The 18,024-nt window shown below is 54.1% G+C and overlaps 3 protein-coding genes across 3 annotated transcripts; 1 reads left to right on the top strand and 2 right to left on the bottom strand.

Annotated features, from left to right (window-relative positions):
* The first annotated feature begins 1,702 nt into the window (after positions 1-1,702).
* Positions 1,703-9,511, top strand: GFAP (glial fibrillary acidic protein). The gene is made up of 10 exons (XM_052658042.1): positions 1,703-2,151; positions 3,084-3,144; positions 3,343-3,438; positions 4,224-4,385; positions 5,725-5,850; positions 6,011-6,231; positions 7,012-7,055; positions 7,408-7,527; positions 8,773-8,858; positions 9,470-9,511. Exons 1-10 carry the CDS (start codon positions 1,703-1,705, stop codon positions 9,509-9,511), a joined length of 1,407 nt encoding a protein of 468 aa, XP_052514002.1.
* A 2,292-nt stretch (positions 9,512-11,803) lies between these two features.
* On the bottom strand, positions 11,804-13,063 carry FAM187A (family with sequence similarity 187 member A). Its single transcript, XM_052658908.1, has one exon. It carries the CDS (start codon positions 13,061-13,063, stop codon positions 11,804-11,806), a length of 1,260 nt encoding a protein of 419 aa, XP_052514868.1.
* A 1,300-nt stretch (positions 13,064-14,363) lies between these two features.
* On the bottom strand, positions 14,364-16,125 carry CCDC103 (coiled-coil domain containing 103). The gene is made up of 3 exons (XM_052658753.1): positions 15,983-16,125; positions 15,457-15,589; positions 14,364-14,795 (listed from the first exon to the last, which is right to left on the bottom strand). The coding sequence occupies exons 1-3, from the start codon at positions 16,123-16,125 to the stop codon at positions 14,364-14,366; spliced, it is 708 nt and encodes a 235-aa protein (XP_052514713.1).
* Between the last annotated feature and the right edge of the window lie 1,899 nt (positions 16,126-18,024).

Genomic DNA, 18,024 nt, shown 5'->3' with positions numbered 1-18,024 from the left:
ACCCCTCCAAAAAAAAATTAGGAGTGGTGCTCATCTCCTCTCTTTGCCTGAGACTAACAGGGAAATCTCGTCAAGCAGCCTGTAAAACATGCCCAAATGAAGAGCACCTCCCCTGGTGTGGAGGAAGGGGTATTGCTGGAACAGGGGCTCAGGGGCTGAGCTGGCTCTGAGAGCAGGGGAGGGGACTAGCAGTCAGGCCTTGTCTGCAGTGCTGGAGCCCTGGCACTGCTGGTCCACCCCCCAGGGCCTTTCCTGGTGCCCACTGAATGACTCACCTTGGCACAGACACAATGGTCAGGGTGGGCACAGAGCCCGCTCCCCGCAGCACCCCAGCTCCCCTCAAATGCTTTCCGAGAAGCTCTTTGAGCAAGGGGCTTGGGCTGCACCCCGCCCAACGGGCTGGCATCTTGGGATGAAAACAGCACAGCCCCCCGCAGGGGCTGCCCTCGCTGAGCGACGCCCTCACCAGTGGTGGAGAACAAGGCTTCATTCAGCAAGTGCCCGGGAAAAGGGATCGGAGGCCCAGACATGGGCAGTGGGCAGCAAGAGGGGGTGGTGCAGGAGAGGAAGGCTGCCTGCTTCCCAGAAGTCCAGGGGCACAGATGGCTGAGGGCCTGGGTGGACCACCAGGCAGCCAGATAGAAGGGGTGGATGGATCTGAAATCTCAAGGGCCCACAGGGCACTGGACCCGGGTTCCCAGTTCAGAACCACTGGCTCCTCAGTACCCAAACCCACTCATCCCCAGAAACCTTTCCCAGCCTTTCAGCCTGGGAACTTGTGTGGGAACTTGAAGGAGATAAATCTCCACTGTGAGAGTGAGGTGAGAGGGGGCCAGGGAAATGGGATGTTACAGGGACAAAGATGGGAGTTGGGACAGCCAGCTCATTCATAAGTGCTTTGTGGAGCTGTCAAGGCCTGGGCTCTGGGAGGGGTTGCAGGGAGGCTGGGGTGAACCCAGTGAGGCTGAGCCCGGAGCTTCAGGGTGGCCCCAGGGGTGGGGTGGGGGCCTGGGAGTGCAGCACCTGCCCCCTCTGGCCCTATCAGGAGCCCCACATTCCTTCCATCATCCCCCCACTGCTAGATAGAGGCCTCGATTGACCCTCCAGACAAAGGGTTGGTTCTAATTCCAGCCCACAGCCCCAAAACTCCAGGGGATGGGGAGACAGCAGGAATGCAGACGCCTGCACTCAGAGGGGAGGATGGCAGGAATACGCTGGGACTGAGGCTGTCAGGAAATCTAACACAGGCTGTTTCTTGAGAGTAGGGAACAGGTTTATTCAAGTTCCCAACATCTACCAGGCACTGGAAGGAGAATGCTGAAGGAGGGCCTGGGTCATGGGATCTAAGAGTTAGAAGACGGGTCAGGGGTCATCTGGTCCAGCCCTTCCCTGACCCACCGTCCCAGAGAAAGAGTCTGCTTGCTCAGTGGTCAGAGTTTCAGACACAGCATCGGCCCCAGGAACTGCCCACTAGCAGCTCTGTGTGGAGCCAGACGGAGGCTGGCATGCTCTGGTGGCCCTGCCTCGGGGCACAGTGGCCTCGGTGGGGTGAGAGGCACTCTCCCCGTGGCTGGGCTGTGGCCCAGCACCACCCCCTCAGGCTATGCCAGGGGGCGTTGCCAGGGGCAGCCTGGGCCGTGCCAGGCCGGTCCTCTCCTCCTTAAAGCCTGCACATCTCAGGAGCGGGCAGAGCGAGGCCAGGATGGAGAGGAGACGGGTCACCTCAGCCGCTCGCCGCTCCTATGTCTCCTCCTCGGAGATGGTGGTGGGGGGCCGCCGCCTGGGTCCCGGCACCCGCCTGTCCCTGGCTCGAATGCCGCCTCCACTCCCGGCCCGGGTGGACTTCTCCCTGGCCGGGGCACTCAACTCCGGCTTCAAGGAGACCCGGGTCAGCGAGAGGGCAGAGATGATGGAGCTCAATGACCGCTTCGCCAGCTACATTGAGAAGGTGCGCTTCCTGGAGCAGCAGAACAAGGCGCTGGCTGCCGAGCTCAACCAGCTGCGGGCCAAGGAGCCCACCAAGCTGGCCGACGTCTACCAGGCAGAGCTGCGTGAGCTGCGCCTACGGCTCGATCAACTCACCGCCAACAGCGCCCGGCTCGAGGTGGAGAGGGACAACCTGGCACAGGACCTGGGCACCCTGAGGCAGAAGTGAGGAGGGGAGCCGCAGAGGGGCCTCCTGAACCGTGAGGACTGAGTCCCGGGAAGGGGCGCCTGCAGGGCTCAGGCGGGGCTCTGCCTTCCTGTTCCCGTTTCCCGCCTTTAGGAGGGAGGGCGATCCTTGTTTCCAGGTGATGGAGGGCCTGGGACGAGGCCCAGAATCTGATTTCCGGGGATCTGATCCCCAAAAACCTTCTTCCAGGGAGCCGCTGTACCGTCAGCACCTTCCTGCTGAGGAAAGCGGACAGTCAGGGACCCTAGCGGGCAGGCTCTCTGTTTTCTTCACTGTGGGGCCTTGCAACTGTGCACAGAGAATACACTTATTCTTAGCTCTGTCTAGAGGAGGAACTGGAGGGGAATATGGGGGTGCACCAGGAGGACTGGGCTGGGGTACAGGCCATAGGGAGACAGCAGGTAAGCCTGGCTTCAGAACACAGGTGACTCTGCCTGTCCCCAGCTTATGACCCTAGTCAAGGTGCTTCAACTAGCACCGCTGTAAAGTGGAGATCTTAATAAACCCATTTCCGAAGGTCAGAGGAAATGCCAGGGGCATGGTCCTTGCCAAGCTGGCGGAGTATGCGTGTGTGACTTCAAGTGCGAGAAGACGTGTGTGGGGTGTGTGTGTGTGTGTGTGTGTGTGTGTGTGTATGGCAGGAGTGAGTATAGGTTGGTGGAAGCGCCTGTGTGAGCAGGAGCAGGTGCAGCAACCCTGATAAGGCACCTTGGTAATGACTTAAAGCGCAGGCTCTTGTCTGCTCACCCTTCTGGCCAAGGCTCTGTCTAGAATCCTTCTGCCCCTCACTCCTCCTTCTGCTCCACTGCTCCTGAGGGTGGGGGAGTATCTCTCTGGCAGAGGGATCAGGGGAGGGGTCCCCATAGTCGTCAGAAGAGCCCAGACCCAGGAGTGTATCTCCCTACCTCAGGCTCCAGGATGAAACCAACCAGAGGCTGGAGGCTGAGAACAACCTGGCTGCCTATCGACAGGTCAGGGTGGTGGGGAAGGATCAGGGAGGGGGAATATGTTGATGGCAGCCCTCCCAAACACAGTCCCTAAGCCCAACCCTCCAGAGCAACGTGCTCTCCCTGCCCCCCACCAGCCGCAAAAGGAGAGATCAGATTAGACTAGGGAGCAGAGAGGATGAGTCTGGGGTCAGAGTGGCCCTTTGCCCCGCCCTGCTCCAGGAAGCAGATGAAGCCACCCTGGCCCGTCTGGATCTGGAGAGGAAGATTGAGTCTCTGGAGGAGGAAATCCGGTTCTTGAGGAAGATCCATGAGGAGGTAAGATCGGGAAGGAGGGGAAAAAAGGCCAACACAGAGACTGGAACTGAGGGAAAGAGGTGGGGAGACAGAGACAGATATTCAGAGAGAGAAAGGGACACACTGACAGAGAAAGAAAATGAGAGAGAGACAGAGAAAGAGAGGCAGAGAAAGACTGAGGGAGACAGAGCTAGAGACAGATAAGAGAGCACCCCCAGCCCCTAGTAAAATGCACCCAGACACACCCTCCACTTAAAGTGGGCCCTGTTGCCTCATTCTTCTTCACTACAGCCCTGTGAGACAGGGATGGTTCCAGTGTTATCTCCTTTTCACAGAGGAGAACCCTGAAGCCCAGAGAGGTTAAAGAATGTGCTAAGGTCACACAGTTGGTCTCTATGACTCCACTCCCTCTGCCATCTGTTTCCATTGAAATGACAGCCATACATTAAAAAAAAAAAAAAAGACCCCACTGAGCTCTGACTTCAGATAATAGATTCAGAATCCATGGACTCAGGGAACCCAGGAACCCATAGGGACACCAATACCACAGGACTCAGACGTTCTTTCATGAGAACACAGACATGCTTCCAGTGCTCCTGACTTCCGGGCCTGGGAGGAGGACATTCCGGGGCCCCCAAACTAACACGCTTCTTCCCTTATCCTGGACAACGCCATTTCCTCCAACTAGAAGCATCCCATCTCCCCTAGCCAACATCCGTGTCCAAGGAAGAGGGCATGATGCTAGGGGGTAGCCCCAGTTGCAGCTGGTCCCTGAGGCCTGGCAACCCTTCTCTCACCCTGGCCAGGAGGTGCGGGAGCTACAGGAGCAGCTGGCCCAGCATCAGGTCCACGTGGAGATGGATGTGGCCAAACCTGATCTCACAGCGGCTCTGAGAGAGATCCGCACACAGTATGAGGCAGTGGCGTCCAGCAACATGCAAGAGGCGGAGGAGTGGTACCGGTCCAAGGTAGCCCTGACTTTGGGGCAGCCTGCCTTCTCCAGGCAGCCCTCCTGGCTCCATACAAAAGAATCAGGGAAGGAGGGTGAAGGAAGCTGAGAGAGGATCCTCTCTGAGTGACTGACCTTCACCAAAGAAGTGAGGTGACTTGCCCAGGATCATACAGGCACTATTACTTCCAATAAGTACTTATTAGTATCTGTTGCGATTGACTACTAGCCAACACTCTTGTGTTTTAGGCCCTGTGCTTTGCAAGGATTATCTTACCATGAAGTAGGTACTGTCCTTTGATAGATGACAGAACTGAAGTCCAGAGAGGTTAACCAATTTGACCAAACTCACACAGCTCCTAAGCAATAGAGCTGGATTTCTAACCCTAGCTGTCTCACTTAAGAGCCTGTATTCTTTTCTTTTTTTTTCAACTGTTTATCTGGGGGGCTTTCTTGGTCATGCCTCTAAGCATGTGGGATGTTAGTTCCTTGACCAGGGATCAAACCCACGCCTCCCACATTGGAAGGGTGGAGCCTTAACCACTGGACTGCCAGGGAAGTCCCAAGCCCACATTCTTGATGCTTCTGCCATCTGCATCCTGGGTTATTGAGTATCTGCTGCATGCCAGGCTCTGCCCAGCATACAGAGACATGTCTGACCAGGGAGATGTGATGTCACTCAGTCTGATGTCTATGAAGAATACAGCAGGGCAGGGTTTACACGCATTGTGGAAGCAGGACAGATTTCATGGGAGGGCAGTGGGGCCAGGCAGGACTGGCAGCCTACGAACATAAAGAGAAGAGAGAAAGGGCATTCAGGAAGGGCCTGAGTAGAGGCCAGAAAGCACAGAAAAGTGGGGGCCCGGAGATCCTGGCCCAGGGCATGGAGCTGAGGAGTGTAAGTGGCAGAAGTCAGTGATGGTTCTGAGCAGGTTAAGGCGTGATGAAACCATGAGGGATTCAGAGCAGGCTGAAGGAGAGAGGGTTATCAGAACCTGGTCTCTGCTCACCAGAGCTCCCTGTGTGTGACCGAGGAGGACAGGATTCAGTCCCGAGGATGGAGCTACTGGAGAGTCTGGGCTCTGTGACACCCTCTGCTCATTCACGCGTTCCCTCATCAGGCACTGAGCTAGATGCTAGAGAAGTACCAGTGTCGTCTGTGTCTGTGTCCATGGGCCACGGGTGACTGTAAATAATCCCACCCAGTGCCAATGGCGTGGGGTGGGCTGGAAAACAGCCCTACCGTCCGGCCCATCTCCCTGATCCTCCAGACCGCGTACCAACCCGCCGAGCCCACTAAGCTCCCGCGATATGCGGCCCCAGACCGCCTTCCAGCATAAAGCCCTCTCCTCATCTAGTTTGCGGACCTGAACGACGCCGCCGCCCGCAACGCGGAGCTGCTCCGCCAGGCCAAGCATGAGGCCAACGACTACCGACGGCAGCTGCAGGCCTTGACCTGCGACCTGGAGTCCTTGCGCGGCACGGTGAGCACCGGCGGGGCCGCAGGCGGAGGAGGGGTACGGGTGAGCGAGCCGGGGACCTGGGACCTACAGCCCTAGCAGACGCTGAAGGACCGGCTCGGGGCGGAGCTCTGAAAAGTTACTTGGGGCGGGGCCTCGGGGAACGGTCCGGCTCCACCCACAGAACGAGTCCCTGGAGCGGCAGATGCGCGAGCAAGAGGAGCGCCACGCGCGGGAGGCGGCGAGTTACCAGGAGGCGCTGGCCCGGCTGGAGGAAGAGGGGCAGAGCCTCAAGGACGAGATGGCGCGCCACCTGCAGGAATACCAGGATCTGCTCAACGTCAAACTGGCCCTGGACATCGAGATCGCCACCTACAGGAAGCTGCTGGAGGGCGAGGAGAACCGGTGAGCCCAGACCGGCCTCCTGCCCTACTGCCCCGCCCCAGAGTCGCCTTGCTCCCTTCACGCATACATGTGTGCTGGGACATGTCCAACTCTTTGCGACTCCCATAGATGGTAGCCCGTCAGGCTCCTATGTCCATGGGATTTCCCAGGCAAGAATACTGGAGTGAGTTGCTATTTCCTTCTCCAGTGGGTCTTCCCGACCCAGGGATAGAACCCACGTCTCTTTGTGTCTCCTGCTTTGGCAGGTGTGTTCTTTACCACTGCGCCATCTGGGAAGCCCCATCAGGGACTGTCTTATTCAGCCTCGTGACCAGCCCCCTCCTATCCCAGCGCCCAGCACAGTGCTCACCTAACACACAGTTGGTATTCATAAATGCCTGATGAATTAATGGATGGATTCAATTCAGCCCATGTTGATCAGATCCTAGGGTAAGGACTTGGGTTATCTTCCAAACTAAAAGGCTCACTCCCCACCCTCCCAACAAAGACTGGACTTCTTTTCTGCTGACCAATCTCCTCTGCCTCCTGGGAACTCTCTTCACTGCTCTCCCCTCCCCTCTGTCATCCTCAGAGCACTCACTCTCTTTTGAGTGGAGGTGTTCCCCCAGAGCTCTTACAGCCCGGGGAGTGTGTTGGCTGCTGGAGAAGCTAAGAGATGGAGGTCCACCTTTCCTGGCAAGGAAGAGGGCCTCGAAGCTATTATGGTGACCTTGGACCAGGATCTGGCCTGGGAATGTCCTCTGGCAGGCTGGTCACCCCTCTCCTTCTGCTGTCTTTCAGCATCACCATTCCTGTGCAGACCTTCTCCAACCTGCAGATCCGAGGTCAGTAGAACAGGGTTTTGTGGGCAGAGTGTTGGATTCCCGCCCCTTTCCCCAGGCCTGTGGGTTGCTCTTCTGGTCTGAGGCCGAGGACCAGGGCAGAGGGGCCCAGTGCTCTCTGTGGGGACCTTCAATATTCACGGCAGAACTTCCAGCCAGAACACACCATTCGAGAGCATTCCAGGTGGGGCTTGCAGCCACTCCTGTCCTGCTCTGCCCTTTGTCCCTCCTCCCATGCCTACTCCCCATTCCACTGCAGAACTGAGTGAGGGTCTTAACCTCTCTCCTGTCTGCAGATCCCTGTCCAGCTGAGTGTTTGATGTTTGTGTGTTTTTTTAACTGCTTGTCACTACAGGGGGCAAAAGCACCAAAGAAGGGGAAAGTCACAAGGTCACAAGACATCTCAAAAGCCTCACAATACAAGTTATACCAATTCAGGCTCACCAGGTTGTAGATGGAGCCCCGCCGGCTCTCGGTTAGCTGCCTGCCTTTTAGACATGGTGCTTTTCTCAGCTTAATAGGGAGCAAGCTCACCAAGCCCACTTTCCCCATCTTCTTGAGCTCCCTCCTCCCAGGTTTCCCTAAAGGGCCAACCCTGTGTCATTTCCCCAGCAATCTCAGTGCCCAGTCCAGGACCTGGCACAGGGTAAATGTACATTAAAGTAGTAGAGTTGGCCAGTGTTCAAGGTGCTAAGTCCTCGGGTACTCAGCTCAGATGTTCTGGGCCTCTGAGCAAACACCAGCTTCTGCCTCACCTCTTCCCCATCACCAGGAGGGCCCCTAGAGTCTCACGGTGCCTGGCAGCCAGGCTCTTGGCCTGATTCCTCTGTCCCCGAGGCTCGATTGTTCAGCTCAGGGCTGATTCAGCCCAGAGGATTATTTCCCTCTAGACTGCTGCTCTTGGAGTGAATAAAGTTTTATGTCCCCTGCTCTTAATATTAAACATTAGTGAGTGTGACATGTTACATTTTTCTCTCTGCAGGGGGGAATAAATTACTTCTTACTTGTATGTGGCCCTCAAATAATTCTCAGCTGAGGGAAAAAATAATTCTTCTGGACTAGAAATTTAGGAACACTAGCTATGCATGTCCGAGGGCTTAGTTCAGTATCAGAAGAGTTAACCAGCAGACCAGGTAGAGGCAATACTGCCACATGCCAGACAGAAAAGGGTCCTAGAGAAGTGGCAGAGAGAGGCAGGAAAAGGGAAGAGGGACGGGAGAGGGACCCATGTGTACGGAACACGAATACGTGCCCATTGTTTTACGCACATTGTTTCAGTTAACTGACTCACTACTTCGACCTAGAGAGGTAGGCAGCAGCATCCCCATTTTGCAGATGAGGACACTGAGGTTGGAAGAGGTAAATTAACTTACCCACAGTCGTGTGGCTGAGCTGGGACTCGAGCTCTGGCCTGCCTGACTTCAATAACCACATGCTCTTTCCTTGGCGTGATACTGGGTTGTCAGGGAGCCAGGGGCCAGGTGAGGAACTGCAGAGGGGCTGAAATGCAGCCAGGCCAGGACAGCAAGCAGGGAAGTGAGGGCTTGCTTGGCACTGTGGGGACTTAGGAGGTTGCCAGCCCCTCTGGGAGAGCCTAGGACTTCTCTGGTTGGATAGGCTTTTGTACTCACGATTAGGGGTCTCAGGGGGAAACCAAGGGTGGGAGAGGATGTCTAGGGCCCTGAGAGCCTATGGAGGCCTCCTCTCCTCATGTCTGCAGAAACCAGCCTGGACACCAAGTCCGTGTCAGAAGGCCACCTCAAGAGGAACATTGTGGTGAAGACCGTGGAGATGCGGGATGGAGAGGTGAGGAGGGCAGGCCCAAGATTCTGGCCCCAGCAGGCTCTGGGAGAAAGCTTGGACTGGCATATAGAAGGTTCTCCATAACTCCCAAGAGTTCCTCTGGGAGGCTCTGGAAGAGGGGAAGGAGCCCGGATATAATTCCATTCCCCAGTCCCTACACTAAGGGGAGCCTAGATGCTTAGGCCACAGGTCGGGGTCCTGACTCTGGCTTTCTTTCTCCCTTTCTCACCCTCAGACTCAGGTGCCCCCACAGCAGGCCTGGGGGAGACAGAATGAAAATTAAATTTAGTAACTTTCACTCCCAACGTTCAACTTTCAGCTTGGTGAAAGGGACCTGGCAGAAGAATGGGAAGAGGAGATTGGGCATATCCCCTCCCCACCCTACCAGCAGAATTAGCTAATCTTACAACAGCAGCTCAGCATGTGCCAGGCAGATGTTTGCTAGATGTTTGACAGGATTAGCTCGTTTCCCCCTCTGCTGCGTGGCGGCATTCCGGTTACTATCATAGAAAAGTTGGAAGGCTGGGAACTTGTCCCAGGTCACATTGCCTAGCCATGGTGGACCTGGAGTCTGTGTGAGCTCCTAACTGTGGCGCCTTCTCTGTCCCCTTCAGGTCATTAAGGAGTCCAAGCAGGAGCACAAGGATGTGATGTGAGCAGGACCCATCTGGCGGTCACTGCCCCACCGTTTGATGTGTCTGCAGCAGGAGTCGGGGTAGCTGTCTCTTCTCTGCTAGTTAATTTCCCCAGAATTGAGTTCCCACCCAATCCAGTTGCTCCTCTTCCTGCTCCATCTCTATGCCAGCTTGCCACCCTAGGCTCCATCAGCATTAAGCCTGTCAGACAGCACCCACCCCACACCCAGCAACACTAACAGGGCACTCACCCCAAAGGGCAGCCTGGAGGGGCACGGCCAGCAGCTTGGGTTAGAAATGGGAGGAAGGAGAGAAAGCGGGGAGACCTCATAAATCACCCTGCCCTCTGTATCGCGAACCTCTGTTGTCATGGCAACTGTTGCCAGAGCCGGAGGTGTCTGGGGGTATCTGGGAATGGGGCCTTTGGGCTGCTGGAGGAAAACTGAGAGTCTGAGACAAGCAGAGGAAGTCCCCAAGGCAAGGTGGCCTTGGCCAGAGGCTTATTCTTCTAGACTGACTCTGACCAGTCTGAGGGTGGGTGGGGCTATCCTGCCAACTGGGAGAGTCAGCAGACAGAATTCCTGGCCTGCTCAGATTGCAGAGGGGCCTCCTGAGCAATGTGTCGAGTGTCTCAGCCCCACTGAGCTGCCACGTGGGCATGCCGTGGGCCCGTGGGAGCTTGCTTCTCCATGCTTGGGGGAAGTATAGTGTAAGTGCAGAGGAAAGGGGTGCTGGGAGGGAGTAGAAGGGGGCCTTGCCCATTGCTGTGGGTACAGAGAGGTCAAGCCCAGGAGGACTCTGATACAGGCTGGAGTGGGCAGGTAGAGATGGTGGGGGCAGTGCTTGGGATGATGCTAGACATCAGAGTGGGGGTCGTGGGTAAGCAGTTACACTTGGCCTTTGGGTTGTGGGAATCAAGAAAGTGACTCATCCTCTTGAAGATGCTGACACAGGAAAGGAAGAGGCTGCTGTTCATGGGAGTGGGGCCTGCTTTGTCCCAGCTCTCAAGGACCTTTCCTTGCTGTGTAAACCTTGTCCACCCAGGCCTGTGAGCCCCTGCAACTGCCACCTGACCCCAGGAAACACTGCTAGGCGAAGCCTCTGTTGCCACCCAACCTCCTCTCCCCACAGTAATCACTGCTCTTCCCTAAACCAAGGCCTCTATAGTCCCCTCTTAGTCAAATACAAAACGTACCCCCCTCCCCATGTTTTAGGTAGCACTTTATTTTATGATTTGGAACCCGAGGCCCATGCAGAGTGAAGACACTGGTTTGTGTTCCTGCAGCCTGGAGGCAGGAAAGCTTGGGGCAGACACTTTCACCCTGAGCACCTGTTCTGCTGTTCACAGGGAGACTGATGGGCATGAGATGATCAGTGCCCACAAGTGGGGCTCCGAGGCCACCCCAGGGTCCCCATCTCCCTCCAAGTCAGAGGGACTTGACTGCATACCCTTCCCCTACTCCCTCCTGCCACCCACTGCTGCTAACCTTCAGGGCATTGCCATGAGCTTTAGTCACTGACATAAATGCAACAAATAAAGACGACTGCTGTGGCCTTCCCCAGAGTGGACTCTGATCTGTTCAGCGGAGGCTGAGGCTGGCGCAGAGGACAGTAAGTAGCCTCAGGCAAGACACAACTTGCTTCTTATCACTGATCATCTTGGGGCCCCCAGCATCCCCAGAAGTGGCCACATGACAAATCCCGCCTCCAACCCTGCTCTGCTCTCCAGCCCTGGTGCCCCACGCACCCCCTGCCTTTGCTTCTGGCTCCTCACCTCCGGCCCCAGGCTGGGTGCCATCTCTCAGGAAAGCCCTGAATTCAGTCTCCACTTTCCTCACCCATTTCTCCTGTCCTGGTCTCTACCTTTATTCTCAAACTCACCATTTCTACCTGCTGGTTCCGGGATGAGGCTGGGAAAGAAGGCAAAGAGGATATATACTAGGTACCCCAACTCTTTTCTTCCTCTCTCTGCTACCTTCAGTTCAAACAGCACCCACTTGGCAATCCAATAAAGCACATCAAACACAGAAGGCAAGAAAATAAAGCACATCAAACATAGTCAGCACCAGATAGATGATAAATATTAGGTTCACTTCTTCCTTCTCTGAGCATGAAGTCAGAAGACATGTGTACTCCGACTACTTCCATCCTGGACTCAGTTCCCCATCTCCCACCTGCTCAGGCTTTCCTGCTTCCCAGATGAGGTTCTAGACTTGCTCACGAAAATGGGGGGCAGGTTCGCATGCCCCGCCCCCAACCGGAGGCATCTGGTACCATTTAACGAACACATTTGAGCACAGCTGGTCTTCAGAGCTAGGGGAGAGAAAGCCTAGGGAAGAAGTTGGGACAAAAACGGAATAAGTAACAGCAGCAACGACAAAGGTGAATGCTGATAAAGATGACCGTGATAAGCATGTAGCCTATCAGAATGAGCCCCAGGGCGGCCCGAGTCTCGGGGTCGGAGAAGGAGACCGGGTAGCGACCTGGAGATGTCACGCCCAGTCGGAACCCAGCAATGCGCTCGCCCTGCCGCCAGCAATAGTAGATGCCCCGGTCTTCCAGCTGGGTGAAGCGGATGTGGAGATGGTTGCCGTGGTCGATGAACACCCTCATGGATCCATTGACGCCCTTCAGGTACTGCGTGCGGTAGAGGTACTGGTGGTCCTTGTCCCAGGCCACGGCGTGCTCTGGCCGGGCTCCGGGGCAGGAGATGATGAGTCCATGACCCAGCCTCTGCTGGTGGAACTGAATGGGCACCTGGGGCAACCAGGGCCGACTGCCCACTTTGGACACATAGTTGAAGATGGCCATCACGCCCTCCTGGACCTTCTTCTTCTTCTCGCAGGGCATCAGGCAGCTCCGAACCAGCAGCTCAGGGTTGTGGTCGCTGGCCTTGGCCCGGAGCTGCCTGGGCACAGCCCTCGAACCACAAGACACCACGTTGGGCAGTATCTTGCGGTAGCGGGGAGAGAGGTCCGGGCTCTGCAGGTAGCACAGACCGATACGCCACTGCTCCCCGCGCACCCCGCAGCGGTCGCAGGGGGTCCACTCCCAGAAGGTGGTGAAGACGCGGAGGCTCCCGTGGTACTCGTCTTCCAAGGGCTCCTGGCCCTGGTCCTTGAAGGTAGCCACCATCCCCTCACTGCTCTGGATGTCCACGTCGTAGGCGTAAAAGTAGTCCCCCTTGCGGGTGCCGCAGAAATACAAGCCGGAATCCTCTGGCTGCGCCCGGAAGACCAAGAGGCTGAACATGCGGATGCTGAAGCGGACCAGCATGTCGCTGCCCACGCGCACCTGGGCTGCCTCCGTCAGCACCCGCCCATCGAAGTCCGTCAGCACTTTGGTGTGGCTGCTGCCCAGGTGCTTCTGATAGTACCAGACGACAGCGGACACCTCCTCCGGCTTGCAGGGGCAGGGGAGCTCGAAGCTCATGTCGGCCAGGTAGGCCGCGTTGTCAAACATCAGGAAAGCTGGGCAGGGGGTCCTCTGAAAGATGTTCTCTTTCTCCACTATTTCAAAGGCCTGGAGGCTCCCCCACGCCCACAGGAGCACCGTGGTGTGGGCCAGGTTCATGCCTGCGCAAGGGAAGGGTCAGAGGGGGCAGGGCAAACCCAAGGCACTAAAGGCCTATGGGGCTTCTAGAAATCACTGCTAGGAGGAGGCATCTGTATGAGGAAAGGATTAAGCAGCCAGGAAAAGAAGCAACAGTCTGCAGAGGAAGCTGCCATAGGCAAGGCAGTTGATTCCTAGTTAACATACAAGATGCCCTTTTCATGTTCCAGATGTGCTCTTGAGGAGAAAACCATTCTAGAATCTGGCTCCCTCTCCCCTTTCTAGAACTCTAGCATTCTAGAACAGTGGGTCAGGGGAAGCCAGGAGGAGAAACAAGGGCCCAGGTACAAGTTCGGGAAAATCCCTGCCCTTCTGCTTCAGACTCTGCCCTGCCTGCGGGCCTGGTGCAAAGATCTTCCCTTTGGATAATCTGAGAGTTGAAGGAAACCCTCCCACCTGCACATCTGGCCATCTGAAGATACCTGGGAGGCTGGCCAGGCCTGAGCTGAAGGCTTGGGGCTTTCTCAGGCCCAACCTGCATGGGAACTCAGCCCCTGGAGAAAAATAGTCCACTTCAAATGAGGTAGCATTTGATCATTTATTGACTTAAATGTCCATTCATTGGTTTCTGGTGATGAATACTCTTGTTTAAGGGCTATGGAGGATGAACTGGGAGATTGGGATTGACCATATGTACACTGCTATGTATAAAATAGATAACTAATGAGAACCTACTGTGTACCACAGGGAACTCTACTCAGTGCTCTGTGGTCACCTAAATGGGAAGGACATCAAAAAAGAAGATAGATAGATAGATAGATAGATAGATAGATAGATAGACGTATAAATGATTCACTTTGCTATACTGAAGAAACTAACAACATTTAAGGCAACTATACTCCAATAAAAATCAACTTTAAAAAAAGAACTATGGAGATCAGTATTTGTTAACCATGGAGGATTAACAATTTTGTTTTTTCCTTGTTTTGAGCAGAGGCTGCAATGGGTGGTACCAGTGTTTGGTTGGGTGCTCACCCATATCTCAGGGCCATGGGCTAGCAGACTGGCAGACTCTAAGGGTGGGAAGCAAAAGTCTTTCAGCTTGGCCCTTGACCATCCTGTAGATCTACAAAGTTCAGAATATGAAGCCCCCAAGGGGCTGGGGGAAAAGTGAAAATTCAGTTCCTGCTTTGGTTGTGAAAATTCTAAATCCAAATGGGAATCAGGTGTGGGTTTCTGATTAGAGTCCTGCAGAGCCCCCCAAGACCATCAAAAAATGCCTCTGATGACCACTGGGGGCCTCTGAAGGTAAATGGTCCCATCAGTCCAGGTGATATAGCATCAGCAGCTCTTGCAGCAGACCTTCCTCCTCCTGAAGCCCACCCAGCTGCTCCCCCAGACCCTGCCCCTCCGGACTGGGGGTGCCCATGGCCTGCAACTTCTGAAACAAGGCTCTGCAGCTCTCTCTCTCTGCATGGCTCATCAGGCTCAGGTTCAGGGTGAAGCGCCCAGTGCTGGCCAGGCTGTGCAGGATCCCCAGCACCGCCCAGCGGTCAGCAGGCCTCACATGATCGGCCAGTGCCACCAGCATCTCCCCTAGAAGTCCAAACCCCACGTCCATCTGGAAGAGGCGGCTCAGCTTCGGGCCCCCGAGCTGCAGCAGGGCCTCGTAGCGCTCTGGCCCGCTGCGCAAGTGTCGCCGCCAGTCACGGTAGAACTCGGCTGAGGTCTCAGGCTGGAAGAGCGTTTTCTCCTGGATCACAAAGGAAAGGAAAGAGAGTCCAGAGCTCTTCCAGCTGCGCTGTGACAGCAAGGGGAACCCATGGGTTTTCAGCTCTGGTATTAGTCTCTGAGCATTGGCAAGGTCGCAGTCCCTATGGGCCTCATTTTCAGATGAAGGAACAGGGGATGGGATGGGGAGGGAGGGTCCCAAGAGGAAAAAATGCAGGCCACGATGTGAGATTCTTAGCTATACCAAGACTTTCCTACTGATGAGTGTGGACACAGCCCTGTTCTACAAGTTTAAGTCAGACTACACTCTGAGCAGGGTGGGGGTAGGAGGTATTGGGAAACTTCAGGAGGAGAAAAAAGAACTCAAGTGTTCAGGATCTGACAGGCTGTATCTCCTTCCCAACCCTGAGGGCAGACTCTCTACCATATAACCCAAGGCAGGGCACCCCAACTCTGATCTGGGAATGCAAGCCAAGGGCTGATGGACAGGGGCCTGCCAAGTACACCTTTCTGACTTGATCTGGCAGGTTTGGGCCTCATCACCCACAGGTTGCTTTTCTTGCTGGAATTGGAGGCAGAAGGTTGCTTCTGTTGGCTTTACATGAGACACACGGAAAAGGTATGTGTTGTAAGAAGATAAGACGGGAGGCTGAAGGCAGAAATTCCTGCTGGGCCTCACCTACCGGGGAGAGTTCAGTGGTTTCATCCTGGGAGGGCCTTCCCTGACTAGTGTGACAATTCCAGAGCGCAGGCCTCTTTCCTCCCATTTTGTCCTTCTGTTCCAGCGGCTTCAGATGTGATGCAAGGACGATACCCCTATGGGCAAAGGCCAGAGATTAGGGGATGGACCTTATGCTGCCTGTAAGTATGAGGTGGCTGGACTCTGCATGAAATAGGCTGGACCTGTTGGCAAGCCCATATGAGAAAAATAACAACAGCAAAAGTAACTGATAATTTTTTAGCACTTTCCATGTGTCAGGTATCGTGCTCAGAATCTTATGTGCAATAATGTTTAATCATGACAATAGTTACTCTCTGTTACAGATGAGGAATAGTGGCTCAGATAGGGAAAATAATTTGCATAAGATCACATAGGTAGCAGAAGGTAGGGCTAAGACTGAGCCCAGAATGGTCTGAGGCCAGGTGCATGCTCTTATCCACTATAGTAAACCAGAACAGGAGAGCCTGAGAAAACGGCATTAAGCTGACCTGAATTCCTCATAGGAAGCTACCTTCTGTTCCACTGCCCGTAACTTGGCAGCATTCTCCCGTTTGTACTTCTCATCAGCAATGAGTGCAGCCTGCAGCTCATTCTCCAAAGCCTTGAAGTTGATGACATCAGTCCTTTTCATGGCCACTGCCTAGGAAGGCAAAAGGAATGAATGTCAAACAGAAGACGAACATCAGGGATGGGGAGGAGAGATAGTGGGCGTTTGCATCTGGATTCTTTGCCAGCCAACAAAATGACCCCAAAGCACTCTGGACATCTAGTCACTTATCTTGGGGAGTATTACAAAAATCTAGTTCTCTGTTTTACAGAGGGGAGCTGAGTCACACAGTGAGGTCTTGCTTAAGATCTGTTGTCGCCGAAAACAGTCTTGACTTTCAATTTAGTGCCTTATCTTAATTTTGTTCTCTGCCTCTGAAAATATTTTTTAATTGGAATTTAATCGACATTAAATGTTATATTAGTTTCAGGTGTACAACACAGTAATTCAACATTTATATACATTACCAGATGATCAACACAATGTTTAGTTACCATCTGTCATAATTTATTACAATATTATTGACTTATTCCCTATTCTGTATGTTACATTCTCATAACAATACATTTTATGGCTGGAAGTTTGTGCCTCTTAATCTATTTCATCCATTCCCCCCCTCACACCTTCCCCTGTAGCAACCACCAATGTGTTCTCAGTATCTGTGAATCTTTGTTTTCCTTGTTTTGTTTTTTAGATTTCGCATATAAGTGAAATCATGCAGTATTTAACTTTCTCTGTCTTAAAATACCTGGTAATACTCTATAATACCCTCTAGGTCCATCCATGTTGTTTCAAATAGCAATTTTTCATTCTTTTTTATACTGTCTCTAAAAATATTTTAGATTGGTGCTTTGGCTGAGGAAGCATTTCGATTTCAGAATTTAGTTCCTTCACATTTCCACAGGACTCACTATATACAAGTTGCGATAGAGGCCCTCACACAAAATCAGAACTACTGTAAGCTATTCTTGAGCCCAGGGATAAAAATTCACCCATTGCTAAATTAAGCATTAGTCGTTCTGTCCTGTCACAGCTGCGACCTCATGGATTGTAGCCCACCAGGCGGCTCTTGGATGGCATCATCGACTCGATGGACATGGGTTTGGGTGGACTCTGGAGTTGGTGATGGACAGGGAGGCCTGACGTGCTGCAGTTCGTGGGGTCGCAAAGAGTCGGACACGACTGAGCGACTGCACTGAACTGAACTGAAGGCGGCTCTGTCCATGAAATTCTCCAGGCAAGAGTACTGGAGTGGGTTGCCATTCCCTTCTCTACTGTTTATATTCCCGATCCAGGGATCCAACCCGGGTCTCCCACACTGCAGGCAGATTCTTTACGATCTGAGCCACCAGGGAAGCACCCATACTTAAATGTCTTATAAGGAGAAAAGATACTTTCCACCCGAAACCAGATACAATGACTGAGCAGGAAATCAAGTAGACGCGACAGAGGAAGGGGCTTAATGATCCCCGTTCTCAAATCTCTCTGTCCAGCCCAAGGCTGGAGCATAAATCTCTAGGTACTTGGGCAACCTCTTTAGTTCTGTCTCTGTACTTCTGCAACTTCCGCGTGTCTGAGGCTGACTGATTCGTTCTATAGAGATCACCTATACGAGTTTTAATCTTGGATCCGCATTTAGTGCTGTGAGACCTTTCTGAACCTTACTACTACTGCTCCGAGCTATTAGCTAAAGATCACGTGGCGAAGTCATCCCCACCAAGCTCCTCAGTCCCTGGGATCTCCCAGGCAAAAATACTGGAGTGGGTTGCCATTTCCTCCTCCAGGGCATCTTCCTGGCCCAGGTCTCCAGCACTGCAGGCAGATTCTTTACCGTCTGAGCCACCAGGCAAGCCCCAACACGGAAGCAGGAGGTCTAAAACCAACCCTCCACCCTAACATGGGTAAGCGAAAGACCAAGAAGTAGGGTGGGCTGGCCAGGAACTGAACTCAGGTGTCCTGACTCCTGCCTAGTTCTAAGCCTTT

Source organism: Budorcas taxicolor, chromosome 19, assembly GCF_023091745.1.
Source record: "Budorcas taxicolor isolate Tak-1 chromosome 19, Takin1.1, whole genome shotgun sequence".
In the NCBI taxonomy this organism is placed as follows: domain Eukaryota; kingdom Metazoa; phylum Chordata; class Mammalia; order Artiodactyla; family Bovidae; genus Budorcas; species Budorcas taxicolor.
This window is presented reverse-complemented; position numbering and strand designations above follow the sequence as displayed.

Excerpts from the sequence above, each read along its gene's own strand:
- GFAP (XM_052658042.1), top strand. The coding sequence starts at position 1,703 with ATGGAGAGGAGACGGGTCACCTCAGCCGCTCGCCGCTCCTATGTCTCC. Across the intron at positions 4,386-5,724 it reads AGGAGTGGTACCGGTCCAAG|TTTGCGGACCTGAACGACGC; the intron begins GTAGCCCTGACT and ends CTCCTCATCTAG. Across the intron at positions 5,851-6,010 it reads TGGAGTCCTTGCGCGGCACG|AACGAGTCCCTGGAGCGGCA; the intron begins GTGAGCACCGGC and ends CTCCACCCACAG.
- FAM187A (XM_052658908.1), bottom strand. The coding sequence starts at position 13,063 with ATGAACCTGGCCCACACCACGGTGCTCCTGTGGGCGTGGGGGAGCCTC.
- CCDC103 (XM_052658753.1), bottom strand. The coding sequence starts at position 16,125 with ATGAAAAGGACTGATGTCATCAACTTCAAGGCTTTGGAGAATGAGCTG. Across the intron at positions 15,590-15,982 it reads GCTTCCTATGAGGAATTCAG|GGGTATCGTCCTTGCATCAC; the intron begins GTCAGCTTAATG and ends CTTTGCCCATAG. Across the intron at positions 14,796-15,456 it reads AAACCACTGAACTCTCCCCG|GAGAAAACGCTCTTCCAGCC; the intron begins GTAGGTGAGGCC and ends TTTGTGATCCAG.